The 12,959-nt window shown below is 41.2% G+C and overlaps 1 protein-coding gene across 19 annotated transcripts in view; it reads right to left on the reverse strand.

Moving 5' to 3' along the window:
- Nucleotides 1-12,959, reverse strand: part of LOC311264956 (rap1 GTPase-activating protein 1-like) — a 64,358-nt gene that overhangs the window by 5,559 nt on the left and 45,840 nt on the right. For 10 of the 19 annotated variants that reach the window (XM_084366197.1, XM_084366205.1, XM_084366203.1 and 7 more), the window contains 16 exons: nucleotides 11,967-12,002; nucleotides 10,863-10,910; nucleotides 10,330-10,368; nucleotides 10,039-10,230; nucleotides 9,165-9,268; nucleotides 8,592-8,670; nucleotides 8,444-8,497; nucleotides 7,049-7,132; nucleotides 5,961-6,061; nucleotides 5,662-5,791; nucleotides 4,333-4,488; nucleotides 4,178-4,249; nucleotides 3,996-4,082; nucleotides 3,740-3,880; nucleotides 2,195-2,326; nucleotides 766-843 (listed from right to left, as the gene is read on the reverse strand). In XM_084366197.1, coding sequence (XP_084222323.1) covers nucleotides 766-843; nucleotides 2,195-2,326; nucleotides 3,740-3,880; nucleotides 3,996-4,082; nucleotides 4,178-4,249; nucleotides 4,333-4,488; nucleotides 5,662-5,791; nucleotides 5,961-6,061; nucleotides 7,049-7,132; nucleotides 8,444-8,497; nucleotides 8,592-8,670; nucleotides 9,165-9,268; nucleotides 10,039-10,230; nucleotides 10,330-10,368; nucleotides 10,863-10,910; nucleotides 11,967-11,984 — 1,515 coding nt within the window. In that variant the 5' untranslated portion in view covers nucleotides 11,985-12,002. The remainder of the gene's footprint in view (nucleotides 1-765; nucleotides 844-2,194; nucleotides 2,327-3,739; nucleotides 3,881-3,995; nucleotides 4,083-4,177; nucleotides 4,250-4,332; nucleotides 4,489-5,661; nucleotides 5,792-5,960; nucleotides 6,062-7,048; nucleotides 7,133-8,443; nucleotides 8,498-8,591; nucleotides 8,671-9,164; nucleotides 9,269-10,038; nucleotides 10,231-10,329; nucleotides 10,369-10,862; nucleotides 10,911-11,966; nucleotides 12,003-12,959) is intronic. The other 9 variants (XM_084366193.1, XM_084366210.1, XM_084366209.1 and 6 more) reach the window with 4 other exon arrangements.

Genomic DNA, 12,959 nt, shown 5'->3' on the forward strand with positions numbered 1-12,959 from the left:
CTTGCCCCTGACAAACACCCCCAAATTATAGTAAAAAAGACTAATACTGAAGCTAATAAAATCTAAAATCTAATTCTTAAAGGAGATCTATTATGCTTTTTTGCTTTTTTCCTTGAGGTCTTGAAAGTGAAAAGGTCAAGTCCACATCAACAGAAACTCCTCTCTCCCACAGAAAACACTGTTCCTGAAACGCCTCGTCAGTAATCTTGCCTTTAATTCTGTGACTTTGTGACATCACACTACATCACCATGTCACACGATTGCATAATTTCTGCCTAGCATCTAGTTTGGCACACAAGAACTAATTCAGCACAGCTGCTCTGTTGTTGTTAGTGGTGCTGGCTCAGGCGTTTGTGAGCTGACCAATCACAGCAGGCTGTGTATTTGGGAGGGGGGCCTCAAAGAGACAGGAGCTAAAACAGAGCGTTTCAGACAGAGTGCTGCAGCACTGGACAGTATGAGAAAACAAGTGCTTTTTGAGCATTAAAGCATGTAAACCTATTCTGCTAGTAACCCAAAACCAAATTAAGAACCTGAAAATGAGCAGACTATGTCTCCTTAAAATAATAAAAAAACTAAACTGAAAGGAGCACACCGACTCAGAAAACTAACTGAAGTTAAACTGAATTAAAGCAAAGATTAAAGTATATTAATGTATAGAGAACAGTGTTTGGCCATGATGCAGTGGAGCGATGCAGACAAGAAAAAAAAAAGAGCAAAGAGGAGAAGTGAGTAGTTAGAGAGTAGTTAGAATTAGACATGAACCTCTTCTACTGTTCCTATCCCTATGGCACTGCCTCGACGTCCATATTTACTGGGACTTTTGCCTGGGACAAGCAATGACTGAGCCACAGGGAGAGAGATAGGGATACAGAGTGAGAGAGAGAGAGAGAGAGGGGGGTGATGAGGACAGAGGACAAAAGGAAGAGAGGAGGGTCGGGGGGAGGAGAGAAAACATGAAAAATATACAAATATATATGAGATTCCATGCAGTAAGTCATGTTGTTCAAACAAAATACAAAGCACGTGTTAACTGGAGAATACAAAGAGGGACATTTGGGCTCCATGGGTGCAACACAGGCAGCTGAATGGGAGAGAGAAGTGATGAGCCAGTTATGTGAGCCTGTGAGAAAGAGGATGAAGAAGAGATAAAAACAGCAGAGGAGCACATACAGCATGTTAAACATTAGGTTTCACTTCAAGACAGGGTTATGGGGTAAAAGCAGTCTTGAGTTACATTCATTGATATAGCATGTTGGTTAATAAGAACGGTTCGTTATTTCTGAGGGCATTTTTAAACGTGATCTAGAAATATAGCGTTAATGTGGGCGTCCGTTTCCAATTTATACGTCACTAAATACTCTTGTTCAATTCTTACACACACAAAAATGACTTTTACTTCCATTCAGAGTATTTTCATTAAAAAATAGCATAATCACAACCTCCCCATAGAATATACAGTGTATAACATTGCATAACATATATATATATATCAGACAGCAGCAACTTACTAGCAGTAGCTGCAAATTAAAGGTCCAGTGTGTAGGAACTAATGGCATAGAGAGGTGTGATTGCGGATGAAAACTAATTGAATATTCCTCGTCTCAACCTATGGTGGTCGCTAAGAACACAATGAAAAAATGTGTCTACCTCAGCTTTTTGAAGTTTTCAGAACCAATTATATGAAATCAAAAATGCATACAAAATGTGCCATTTGGAAATAAAAGGCTTTCACTTGATGTCTGTTCTGAAATCACAAATATTGTGTTATCACCCAAGAAGTCCACAAGCTTTAGCTGGCATGCACACACACATAAACACAAACAGTAGTCAACTCAAATTCATTAGAAGTCAAGTGAGCACTTCTGAACAATGCAGTTGGACGGGGATTTAAATAATAAGAGTAGTAGTAGTAATAAAGTATTAGAAGCAGCTTTAACCCGGGGAGAAGTTCACCTTGTGTCCTAGAAGCATTCAAGAGTGTCCAGTCACTTCATCTTGTGGTGGCAGACAATGTGCAACCGTTGCAGTGTGAGAGCCAAGTTTAAGACTTGCTCGATCTGACCGAGTGTGCAGCCCTTCTCTGTGAGAAGTTAGTGCAGCAGGCAAGTGAGGGAGGAGGGGGGCATGATCTCTAGTAAGAGGGAGCGAGACTCGCCTAACTCAAGACCAGGAGGAGAGGCACTGTACTTACTATCCCTGGGAATTTGGGGCTCTCTGTGGTGTCGTGGTTAAAGCTGCCACTGAGGCTAGTGGAGACTGTGTGTGGCTTCTTGAGAGTAAGACCCATGGCGTCCATAGACTGGCTCCTGCTGCGGATCACCCGCTACAGAGAGAGACGAGGAGGAGGAGATACATTCAGATGGAGCTGACCACTGTGACCCCTCAGCATCGCTGTACGGGCCGAGAGGAGCCTCGGGGCTAAACACTGACCACTACAGGCAGAGAGCACTGGCCTGACTCTAATCCTGACAGACAAGGAAGCCACAGAGAACACTGCTAAGCTTTAGTGCCCAGAGGGGGGTTCAGATGAGATATTATGTGAGAAAGGTGGTAAGAAGAGAGAGGGGAAGTAGAAGGGCCAAGTGGCTCACAGATGTCTGACCGCAGACCGAATTTAAACACAGCCAGGAGAAGTTAAAAGCCCAGTGCACCTCTTTTCAGGCATGGAGCAGAGTGAGGAAGCAAAGGCGTCTAATGGTGAAAGAAATCTATCCATTCCCTTTGATATTATTACATACAAAGGAGACAGAATCAGTGACCAGTGACTGAACACCGGAGCAATGTGGAGAGCACAGCAGCACAAAACAGCTAGGAAGCAAGAGGAAGAGAAGCTGGGGAGCCAAGAATGCTTTGTTCCAGCAGGAGTGAGCAGCAGAGCGTCTCCTCTTTCAGACTGATAGAGATTAATAAAGCCTTTATGGCCCACAGCTTGCATAGAGCCGGAGAGAAGACACCCAGAAACATCTGACATCCGCTACAAAAATTGTTCACTGCAACTTCTGTTGCTACCTGTTTTTTTTACTGTTCTTGTGCAGTAACAATCATCTTTATAGTCTTACAATGACACTGGAAAGTATAGCTAGACATTTTGGGAAAATGTGCCTGTTAGCTTTCTTGACTCTACAAAATGAAACTACAGCCAGTAGCTGGTTATCTTAGCTTAGCACGAGAGCTAATCTAGATGTCCGAAAGTAAAAAAGTCCAGCTCCATAACCTCTAAATTTACACGTAATTTACACGTTATATCTCATTTCTTCAATCCATACAAAAGACAAAGTGTAAGAATGACAGTTTGTGGCTCTACAAGGAGTAATCTGGGTTTGAAACTCTCAGCCAGGCAAGCTGTTTCCCCAAGTTTCCAGTATTTATGCTAAGCTAAGCTAAGCTAGCTGCTGGCTAAAGCCTCATATTTGGCAGACACACGTGAGAGTGGGATCCATCTTCTCATCTAACCCTCGGCAACACAGTGAATATGTTTTATTTCCCAAAATTTCTAACTACCTTGAATTAAAATTGCTGTCTTTACAGTGTCCCTATCTTAGTGGTAGCATGAGCAAAATATAGAAATGAAATCATTATAAAGGGCTTAGTTTATGCAATCATGTTGTAGCTCATCGAGCCCTTCTCCTTGACTTATTCTCATACTGTTACTTTTTGTTTTTGAGCAGAGAGTCTAAGAAAGAGAGTGACGCTGTCAGTTTGAAGCCCCGGCATCTGCTGCTGCCTCTCCAGTTACCTTGAAGGACTCAAAGAAGCCCCCTCCTCCTCCACTCCCATTTTCCAGTTTGTCATCCTCTCCTCCAACGCCCATCATGGCCTGGCTGTTCACGTGGAGCTCCTCATAAAGGGTTTCTAACAAGGCAGACCGCGTTCGTTCCTTAAACATACACATATACATACACAAAGAGGGAAATGAAAAGAAAGTGAAGCAAAGGATGTTTTTTAAGGCAAAAATGATAGAAAAAACCTTTAAATGTTTTTCAACAACTCACCTCTAATTTGGCAAATTTCTCAGCTTTGTAGCAGGCGTATTCTGCATTGATGAGCTTAGTAAAAAGGAATTCATGGAATTCAGGGCCCTGGAAAGCGTTAAGAAGAAAGAGGCATCACGTTAGAAGCTAAATGATGAAGAAAGTGCAACGGCTCGTTCAGGTCAACAAGTTCTCTCTCTTACTTTTTTAAAGACAGCAGGGTTTGGGAGGGCCGGGCCAAAGAAAGGTACGTCATCCCGCGCTGTCACCGACACCTGAGAATGAAGAGAAAGATATAATTTAGTCAAGCGTTTCTCACAGGAAACAAAGTCAGTCCGTAGCGACGGAAATGTGTTACCCTGTAGAGGACATTGTCAGAGCAGGGGTTGACCACTTGGACCACAACGTAGGCGTGGAGAAAGTTGGAGGCGATCATGTCGGGGACGAAGGGAGTGTTTTCCTCTTGGAATACGATGGCCACGATGTCGTTCCCTATGTGCCTCTTTCTCTGCAACTGCAGCACGACAAATGAATTTGGAGGAAAATTCATGCAATATGTATGAATGTTAGCTGCAGGTTTCAAAAAGCTTTGTCATGGTTTGGTTTTTTAGTTTAATTATAGTGTTTTTTTTTTCTGTTTTCAGTCTGTCCCCTGTGTTCCTGTGTCTGTTCCCTGGTCCTTGTGTGTCCTCTATGATCCTGCTTTTTTCTCTGTGGCTTGCAGTTTGTCCTCAGTTTTATAAGTTTTCTGTCTTTAGTTTTTTCATTTGACTTTCCTTTGCCTGACGTTTGTGGCCTACTTTTTGGATTTTGGATTTCATCTTATCATTTAAGCTCGCTTAATGTTCTCATCCCGTCTGCCTCGCTGTGTCTGCATTTGGGTCCTCAGCATTTTTACAAACCTTAACATTTATGAAAATTCAGCCTGGAACAGAACTTGAGAGGCAATAACACACCCTTTTGTTGCAATTCCTACTAATTGTTGATAAAGCCCTGTCTAATTCAAATTATTTTTACATACATGACAACACAAAGCAAACCAGGCATATGCCAGCAGAACACAGCGAATTCATTGTGTAAACGGTATACAGTAGGAAACGATGGAGGATTTCTTGACAATTGCTTTTAATATTGTACAATTTAGCCCTCATTGTGCATTATGTGGACTATAGAGATTATAAATCTTTACAAAGAAGAGCTCTCTCTTCTCTCTGTCCCACAATTAAAATCTAGTGATTTTGTGAATCTCCACCAGGGAGTGCTGTTTCCCAAATGACAACCTAAACAAGCAAGATTAAACATATAGACATGCCTCATCTGTCTCTGCACAAACCACGATAGCAAAATGGTGTGTGAGCTTGTGCTATTAATCAGTGTTCATGTAAATATGTGTGAGAAGGAGGAGGAGGAGGACACGGGCAATGTTATTCGCCTCTACATCAGCCTTAAATCACAGTGAGGGAGGACTGCCGCTGCTCATATATGCAGACACGGAAGCATGAATTTAAAGTGATTCATGTTTACTACCAGCGATTTTTTTTTTCTGCAAATATGTGCTGCGGTTGTTTGGCTCAACAGCAGGGAGGCATATGCAAATAATACAGTACTACATGGCCCAGAGGAAACCCGTCGGACTGCTTGTAGTGAATCATGCAAGGTGTGTTAGTCTTGTATTGCATTACATTACCTGCTGGGTGTCCCCTTCTGTGTAAGGCAGCTTTGTGGACACATGGAACATGACCTCTTTGTTGCGGTAGTTGCAGTAGACAGATTCAGTGCCAGTCTGCCCGTGAGTCACGTCTAACCCTCCGCGGAAACTGAAAGCAAGCACACAGAAACCATGTCTAACAAGATATTCCCCACCATCACTGCAGGAGCAGGACCATCAATCCTGCAGCTAGCCTGATTGAATGCAAATTACGGTTGGCATCATGTTACGGAACGTATGGCAGAGTATATATAGTGCCTTCAAACCAAACTCCTCACCCTTTAAAGTTGTGCAGCTCAATTTTCTCTCCTAGAAACTCCAGGAATTCTACAAAGGCAGAACTCTCATCACTGTTTCCAAACAGCTCTTCCTCTGAAGTCTGTAAGCAGTGAAAAAAAAAACCTCATAAACATCAAGGCTTGGAGGACAAAATGGTTTTTGCTGCTAGAAGTTAAAAGAGGATGATTTGTACGGTGCAATTTTAGTGCCCGGTAATAATGGCACAAACAAGCAAAGAGGAAGAAGAACAATGAGAGCCGATCACAAGAGGGAGGATTTGCATACTAAAGTACCATCGAGGGGCACAATGAGTATTTTATGTGAGGTGCGTTTTTACTGCATCATTAGGGTCAGTAACTGGAGGCAGGAGAGTGAAGAGTATTAGGTGTGTGTCTCTGGCACACTTGTTCAAACACACTGTATTTGCATTTGAGATAACAGAGGTGCCTCCAATCAATTACAGCCGTAGGTGTGAGAGAAGGTTTAAAGCTTATAATGATCAGCTGTGATGGACTGTTGATTATCTATTGTGAGCAAGTGGAGAGGTGATGTTGACACAAAAGCCTGCTTCTTAACAAACAGATAGAAACATCGCCTGAGGAGATGCTTATTAAGAATTTCTGTTTGTTTTCTGTATGCATGATGCCTACTTAATCATCTTTTCACCTCTCCTGAATAGAAAAGGTCCTGAGGTGTAAGCAGAGAGCCCTCACTGCCTTCATGAGATCACCCTTGGCTCATTTACAATGTATTTAAACTACCGCAGGCTTTGAGGGATCAACAGTGCAGATCTTTACACACTGGGGTCTCCATTCGAAGGTATAAGTGCCCTCAGCAAAGCACTGAATAGCTCTCCTGCCCCCGACACAGTAAACAAGAGGGCTGTGATTGCCTCAGAAAATGAGAGGGAGTGTTGATGACTGGGCTGGACTGAAAGGCATAATTAAGAATGAGGACAACTGAGCATAATCAGCTTCCTCGAGGAAATCAGAAATTACAATGTATTGTACAGTCTCATTGTTCGTGGACTGAATACAATGAATATGAAGGGCGCACGCACTAAAAGGAGCAAGGCTTCATCACTCACCTGTCCAAATTTTTGATAAACGATCCCAAACTTGAAATTGTTGCTTATCACATGTTCATCAAAGGTGACAATTAGTCTTGAAGCCTGTAAAAAAATACGGATATAAAAATACAAGAATTAAAGCAACAAAATGGAGAACAATGGCTGATTGTTGAGTCTCATCCCCACATTGTCAAATACTGACGCTTTGGGTTGGCGTCTGACCCAAAGTGTCAGTATTTGACAATCTTTATAGGACAGGTTCATAGTTTTTCAAGCCCGTCATTAAACAATTGTAAGGTGCCCGTGTGAACGTTGTTATTGCTGTACTCATTCTTACTGTTTAAACTGGCTGTGAAGAGATCTTTCCCCAACTTACTACCAATAGTACTTTAAGTGATCTGGAATAAAATCCTCAGTCCTCGACTTGTGCAAAAATGTATTTCAAAGTTCATCTATAAAGTTAATACTCGGCTTCAGAGACTAGTTGAGACTTGAGAGGAGTGTTTTAGTAAGAGTCTTTGAGCCATATTCACACAGAACTTTTACTATTACCAGAGGACCTTGTGATTTAGAAATGTTGTGTGGAAAAGACGCTGAAGAAGCTTTAGAGTTGATTTGCCCACTTTCTACATGTGTTAGAAGAATAACCACGTATTTGCAGTTCTTCAGATTAGGTAACAGATGTTTTGTGGCTGTAATTGAATATAACAACCTTTTGTTGCTCCTAACTTCTCGGTCATCTTTTAAATGTCAATATAGTCCATCTCACAGCACAGCTGTTGACTGCTGTTAAACATATTATGAGCTGCAATCAAATTTCATAATTGTTCACTTGTCTGTCAACAGAAAACAGTGGCACAAAAATAAATATGTTAGGTAATATGCGGTCAAACGTTTACTTGACTAATTACGGACACAGCAGATTTGTACAGGACTAAGATCACAGACGTTCTGCCAGTAGCCAGTATCAACATTTGTAAGTGAGTAAACCACTGGATATTTTTGACGGGGAATCACACTGTTTCAACATTTGTAAGCATGACACTACTAGATATTTGTAAGGTGACCTTTTGGCCGTGTTCGTGGCTACAGAAGTAGGTATTTTAAGCCAAAACAATAATCTTTTCCTAACCCCAACAAAGTGTTTTTTTGTGCCTAAACCTAACAAGAGAATAAGCACAGCGTTGTCACAAGAAAAAATAGAAAATGAATCCTAAAGACACATAAAGTACAAACATTTGTGTGATTTGCAGAAACCTACATTGCCAACATTTATTCATCAGTTGGGTTGATGGGCATCTAACTATTGTTTTAAGACAGGCTTAAAACATTACTACTCTGTCCTTAAAACCATCAGATGTGTGGGACCTTAAATACAGCAGCTGCAACTACAAAAGCAAAACCAGATCTTACTTTTGGATAAAGGACAGGAAAAAAGCGGTCCACGTTGACCTCTTCACAGACGAGCTTGGATTAATAAAAAAGGAGAGAGAAACGTCAGATTGGGTTGGACACGGTCACAGCAGATCAATCTCTGCACAACAAAAGCAACTTTTCTTACTTTGGCCATCTGTACCACATTGGGAAACTCTGTCAGACAGGAGATGGGGATCACATCATGATGGGTTTTCAGCTTGTTCCTGGTGATAAAGAAGTCATAAAAGAGTCAGTGTGTTTTCACAGCCATATAATGTGGTGCAACATTTCTCAGAACCAATCAGATGGGAAAAGTGATGATCCGGTATAGACCATTATCAGACTTCCCCACCCTCGGCTCTCTTCGCCTTCTCTCACTCCATCCCTCCATCCCCACCCACTCGCTGGCCTAAATAGTCCATCTGTTACTCTGCTGTGTGAATGACAGTGCTTGTTGACAGTCTCTCCAGCTTTATGACTCTTATGATAACACCCGTGCTGGGAGGATGTATTTATGCAGTCATCACTGGGCATTTTAGGAACAAAAAAATCACAGAATAATCCTGCATTCATTTCCTGTTGAACATGAAAGTGGTGACATGTTGCCTACACATTCATTTCCTCTGATGCTGCTGTGCAGAACACAGATTTAAAGGTCCATTTTTCTCTCTAAATGAAGCAACATTGTGCCGCACCGTGTATGCATAATGAGCATTACCTGAGCATTAGACGGAGATGTTCCTGGTCACCGATCACGTCGTACTTTAGAGAGAACACCAGATGTCCAAGGGCACCGTCCACTGAATAGTAATTAAAGTGTTCCTGGGGGCACAGTGCACAGATACAGCCATTAGTATCAGTCATAAATAGAGTGCATGAGACGTGTGCACACGCTCCAGTCATTAAACCATATCTTTCCGATCTGAGTACCTTTTCTTCCTTTGTTGCTCTTCTTCCACGGGCAGATTAAATTAGTTCATATTATGCGTGTGTAAGAACAGGTGGTAAAGCGTAATGCATCTTCATTAGCAGCAGTGTGCGAGGTGCCAAACAGCGAGGCTGGTCGCTGTAAGTGGTTTTACTCGACTGGGATTCGCTTATTGCTTATTCATTTCATTACTATAATGAGCAAGAAGTGAAATTGATTGTGAAAAATTCTATGAGAGTAATGAGGCTCATTTGAGGAGGAAGGAAGCTGTTATAATGAAGGCCTTCATGAGGATGACTCCAGTAATATCACTTTGAAAGCAGATCACACCTTTTAAAAAAGTGTTGAACTGAGTTTAGTGCTAAATAAACACAATGTTCCTATTATCATTTTTATTTGCAACCATGAAAATGAAGATGGGAAGAACTACAAACTCATTCATGTATTAAAATAAAAAAGAAATTGTATTTTTTGTTGTTGTTTCAATCCTAGTATTTGTGTTTTCATAAAAGTCTTCTTGAGCTTCCTTACATTATCACAAATATTGTTGTTTTTTTTCGGCTTAGTGTTTTTTTCAAGATGACAACAAAAGGTATCAAAAAAGCAGTACATTATATAAACATTTATAAAGGGATCTCTCTCTGTGTTGCACAAAGTGACTGACCTTGCCCAGGAAGTGTTTCCTGTAGATTGTTGCTGTTGTGTTACATTCCAGTTTGGTGCGGGTGTTCGGGGACAGAGGCTGCAGCTGTTCTGTGTCCACTGTTTCATTCAGGTCATGGTTTGTCCCTTCAATCCAGTAACCCCCAAACTGCGGCAGGAGGATGAGAGGAAAGGGGCTTTTTCTGCCCAACACCTGTCCCGAGATGAGAAGTAAAGAGTTGTGAGAAACAGAACGATGTAAATGTGAAAGTTATTTCAGGACAAGAATTAAATCAGTGAAAAATCATCCTACCTCATGGACACTTGGGTATGGAATGTAATCCTCCTCAGTCTGCAAAAATAGAAAATGTTTAAAAAAAGCTTTGTTTCCTCATCAAAGAATAAAAACAACCACACTGTCCAACTCTATAATCCCAAGGGACGCTCTTTCAGAGTAATTACATAACTGTTACGCAATGAAAATCATTTTGGAAACTACAAAGGAATCAATGCATTTCTTGATCAAAGTATTGCTATTTTTTGGCACATTAAAAGTTTAAAATACTGTATTACATAATAAACCACCATATCCTGTTAAGTTCTTGTCGCTAAGATTTCACCACTTCTACCTACAGAGCAAAGCAACAGAGGATAAATGATTTTGACTCCAAACTCATTCTGTAAAACTGATGGCAAGACTTGAGAGCATTGCACCGCTTTATGAGTAATATTGTGCTCCAGCGTGCTGAAGTAATCAGCCCGTCTGGCAGAGCAAGATAACTGCGGAGACAATGACCTCATCATGTGCGACTACACAACACTGTGTCCCTACATGGAGAGTCGCACCTTGAGTGGGGGAGGAAAGGTGCACCTCTGCTCATCCATCCTGTTTCCCTACGAGAGGAGAGGGTGAGATAAGAAAACCAGAGAGAGGGAGAGAGCGAGAGAGAGAGAAGGGTCAGCAGCTGGTTTTACATAACACAAATAGCTACATCCAAATGCTTACAAAAAAATCTACATAAAGCGGTGTAATAATCGAGCTTTAAATGACTACAACATCATGAGCCGGGAGAAAATTATCAACCTCATTATGTAACAACAGAGTTTTCCCAAGAGATGTGCAGCAGGCGACAAAGCAAAGGCAGAGAGGGACAGATGGAAACATACAGAAAGAGATACTGAAAGATAGTTAACAGATGCTAAAGAGCAGGCATTTAGGAGTAACTGAAAAGTCTGTTAGCACACAGAAGAAGTGTGGTAACGAGACCTCAGGGATTGAAAAGATGCTGAGCTAGCTGGCACTGAAACACCAATTGGACCTGAGGTGTGTATCCGTGTGTGCGCGTGCGTAAACAATGCAGCGAAAGAGATGCAGTGATACTAAATCAGGGCTGGGTGATGGCGGCTGGCGTCAAAGAATACAGTACATCATATCGAGGTATTGTAGAAAAACCACACGCCTGCATCACACACAGTATATCATTTTTTAAATATTCAGTTATGGCAACATACACTGCCAGACGTGAAAGCTACGTGGACTCCAGCGCTGATGCACTAATTGCAAACACACATGCATAAAAACACTGAGGTTTTTATAAGCTTATAAAACTCTTAACGCCCGTTCTGTGTGGGATCGCATGATTAAAATTAACATTCTCCTCAAGGTTTCAGAAACCAGGAGACAGTTTTTGAGGTGAGATAATAAGCTTACAGGGCTGTCAGTCAGTGTTACAACCAGAATGTTAACATAGACGCTGAGACACACATATAATGCTCTGGCAACTCTCCTCCTCTGTATCCTTCTCGTGTACAGAAAGTACAGAAAGTCTTGTGGGCTGAGGAGAGGGACAGAATTAGGAGGAGACACACTGACTGTTACTGGTTAGTGGCTTGGTGAGTAAACAGCTTGGAAAACTGAGACGAAATGCAAAGATCGACGCGTCATCTTACCTGCATCTTTTCAATCATTTCAAATAAATCTGTGGTCTGGGGAGAGGAGAGTGAGATGAAATGTTTTAAGTTCATTTGTGAGTCCGATTGTTACAGTTCAGCACTTTATAATGTGGGGCCCCATCACTGTCCATCCAGTGACAGAAACACAAAGTCAGTTGATTGGATTTTGTTGACCTGACTTCCTTATTGTTTTCTGTGTCTGTTTATGACAGAGAGTAATCATTGCACTGTGCCTCCAGGAACACTGTAATTACTACACAGTGCCCTTGGACATCTGGTGGTCTCTCTAAAGTATGATGTGAGTGGTGACCAGTAAAAGTTGTTTTCCTCCTTCACAGGGACAGTTCACCCAGAAATAAAAAGAAATATATATTTTTTCTTCTTACCTGTCATGCTGTTTATCCATTCTCTATCTACTGAGCTATACACTGTTTCACCAAGCTCATACTCACTCCCAGCTCATCAAATACAGTACAGTTGTGTAAAGTACCCAAAAGTCATACTTGAATCAAACGTAAGATATAGTGTTGAAATATTACTTTGGTAAAAGTATCCAATATTAAATGAACATATGTATCAAAAGTAATTTTCTAGCAAAAACGTAACTTAAGTATCAAAAGTACAAGTAAAAGTAAAGTACATGTATTTACATATATACATATACCGTATACTATCGGTTGATCAATTATCAGCCCGGCCAATTATCAGTACTGTACTTGAGTAATTTTACTTAGCTACATCCAATCAATGCTCACCCCTCTAGTGTCATTTTGGACATGATGGGCTTGTTTGGCACAAAAATTACTTGCAACATCTGGTTAGACTTTCAAAATAAAGCTTGCTGACAAACATTTCACATAATATGACTTTTGGACTGTCAAGTGGTTGCAGTCCGATTAGGTTTAGGTACAAAAACGACTTGGTTAGGTTTAGAAAAACATCCCTAGATGCACATTTCCTTTTGTGCTGTGATATGGAAGAAAAACAGTC

This window comes from Pagrus pagrus (genome assembly GCF_965226575.1).
Source record: "Pagrus pagrus genome assembly, chromosome: 11".
NCBI lineage: Eukaryota > Metazoa > Chordata > Actinopteri > Spariformes > Sparidae > Pagrus > Pagrus pagrus.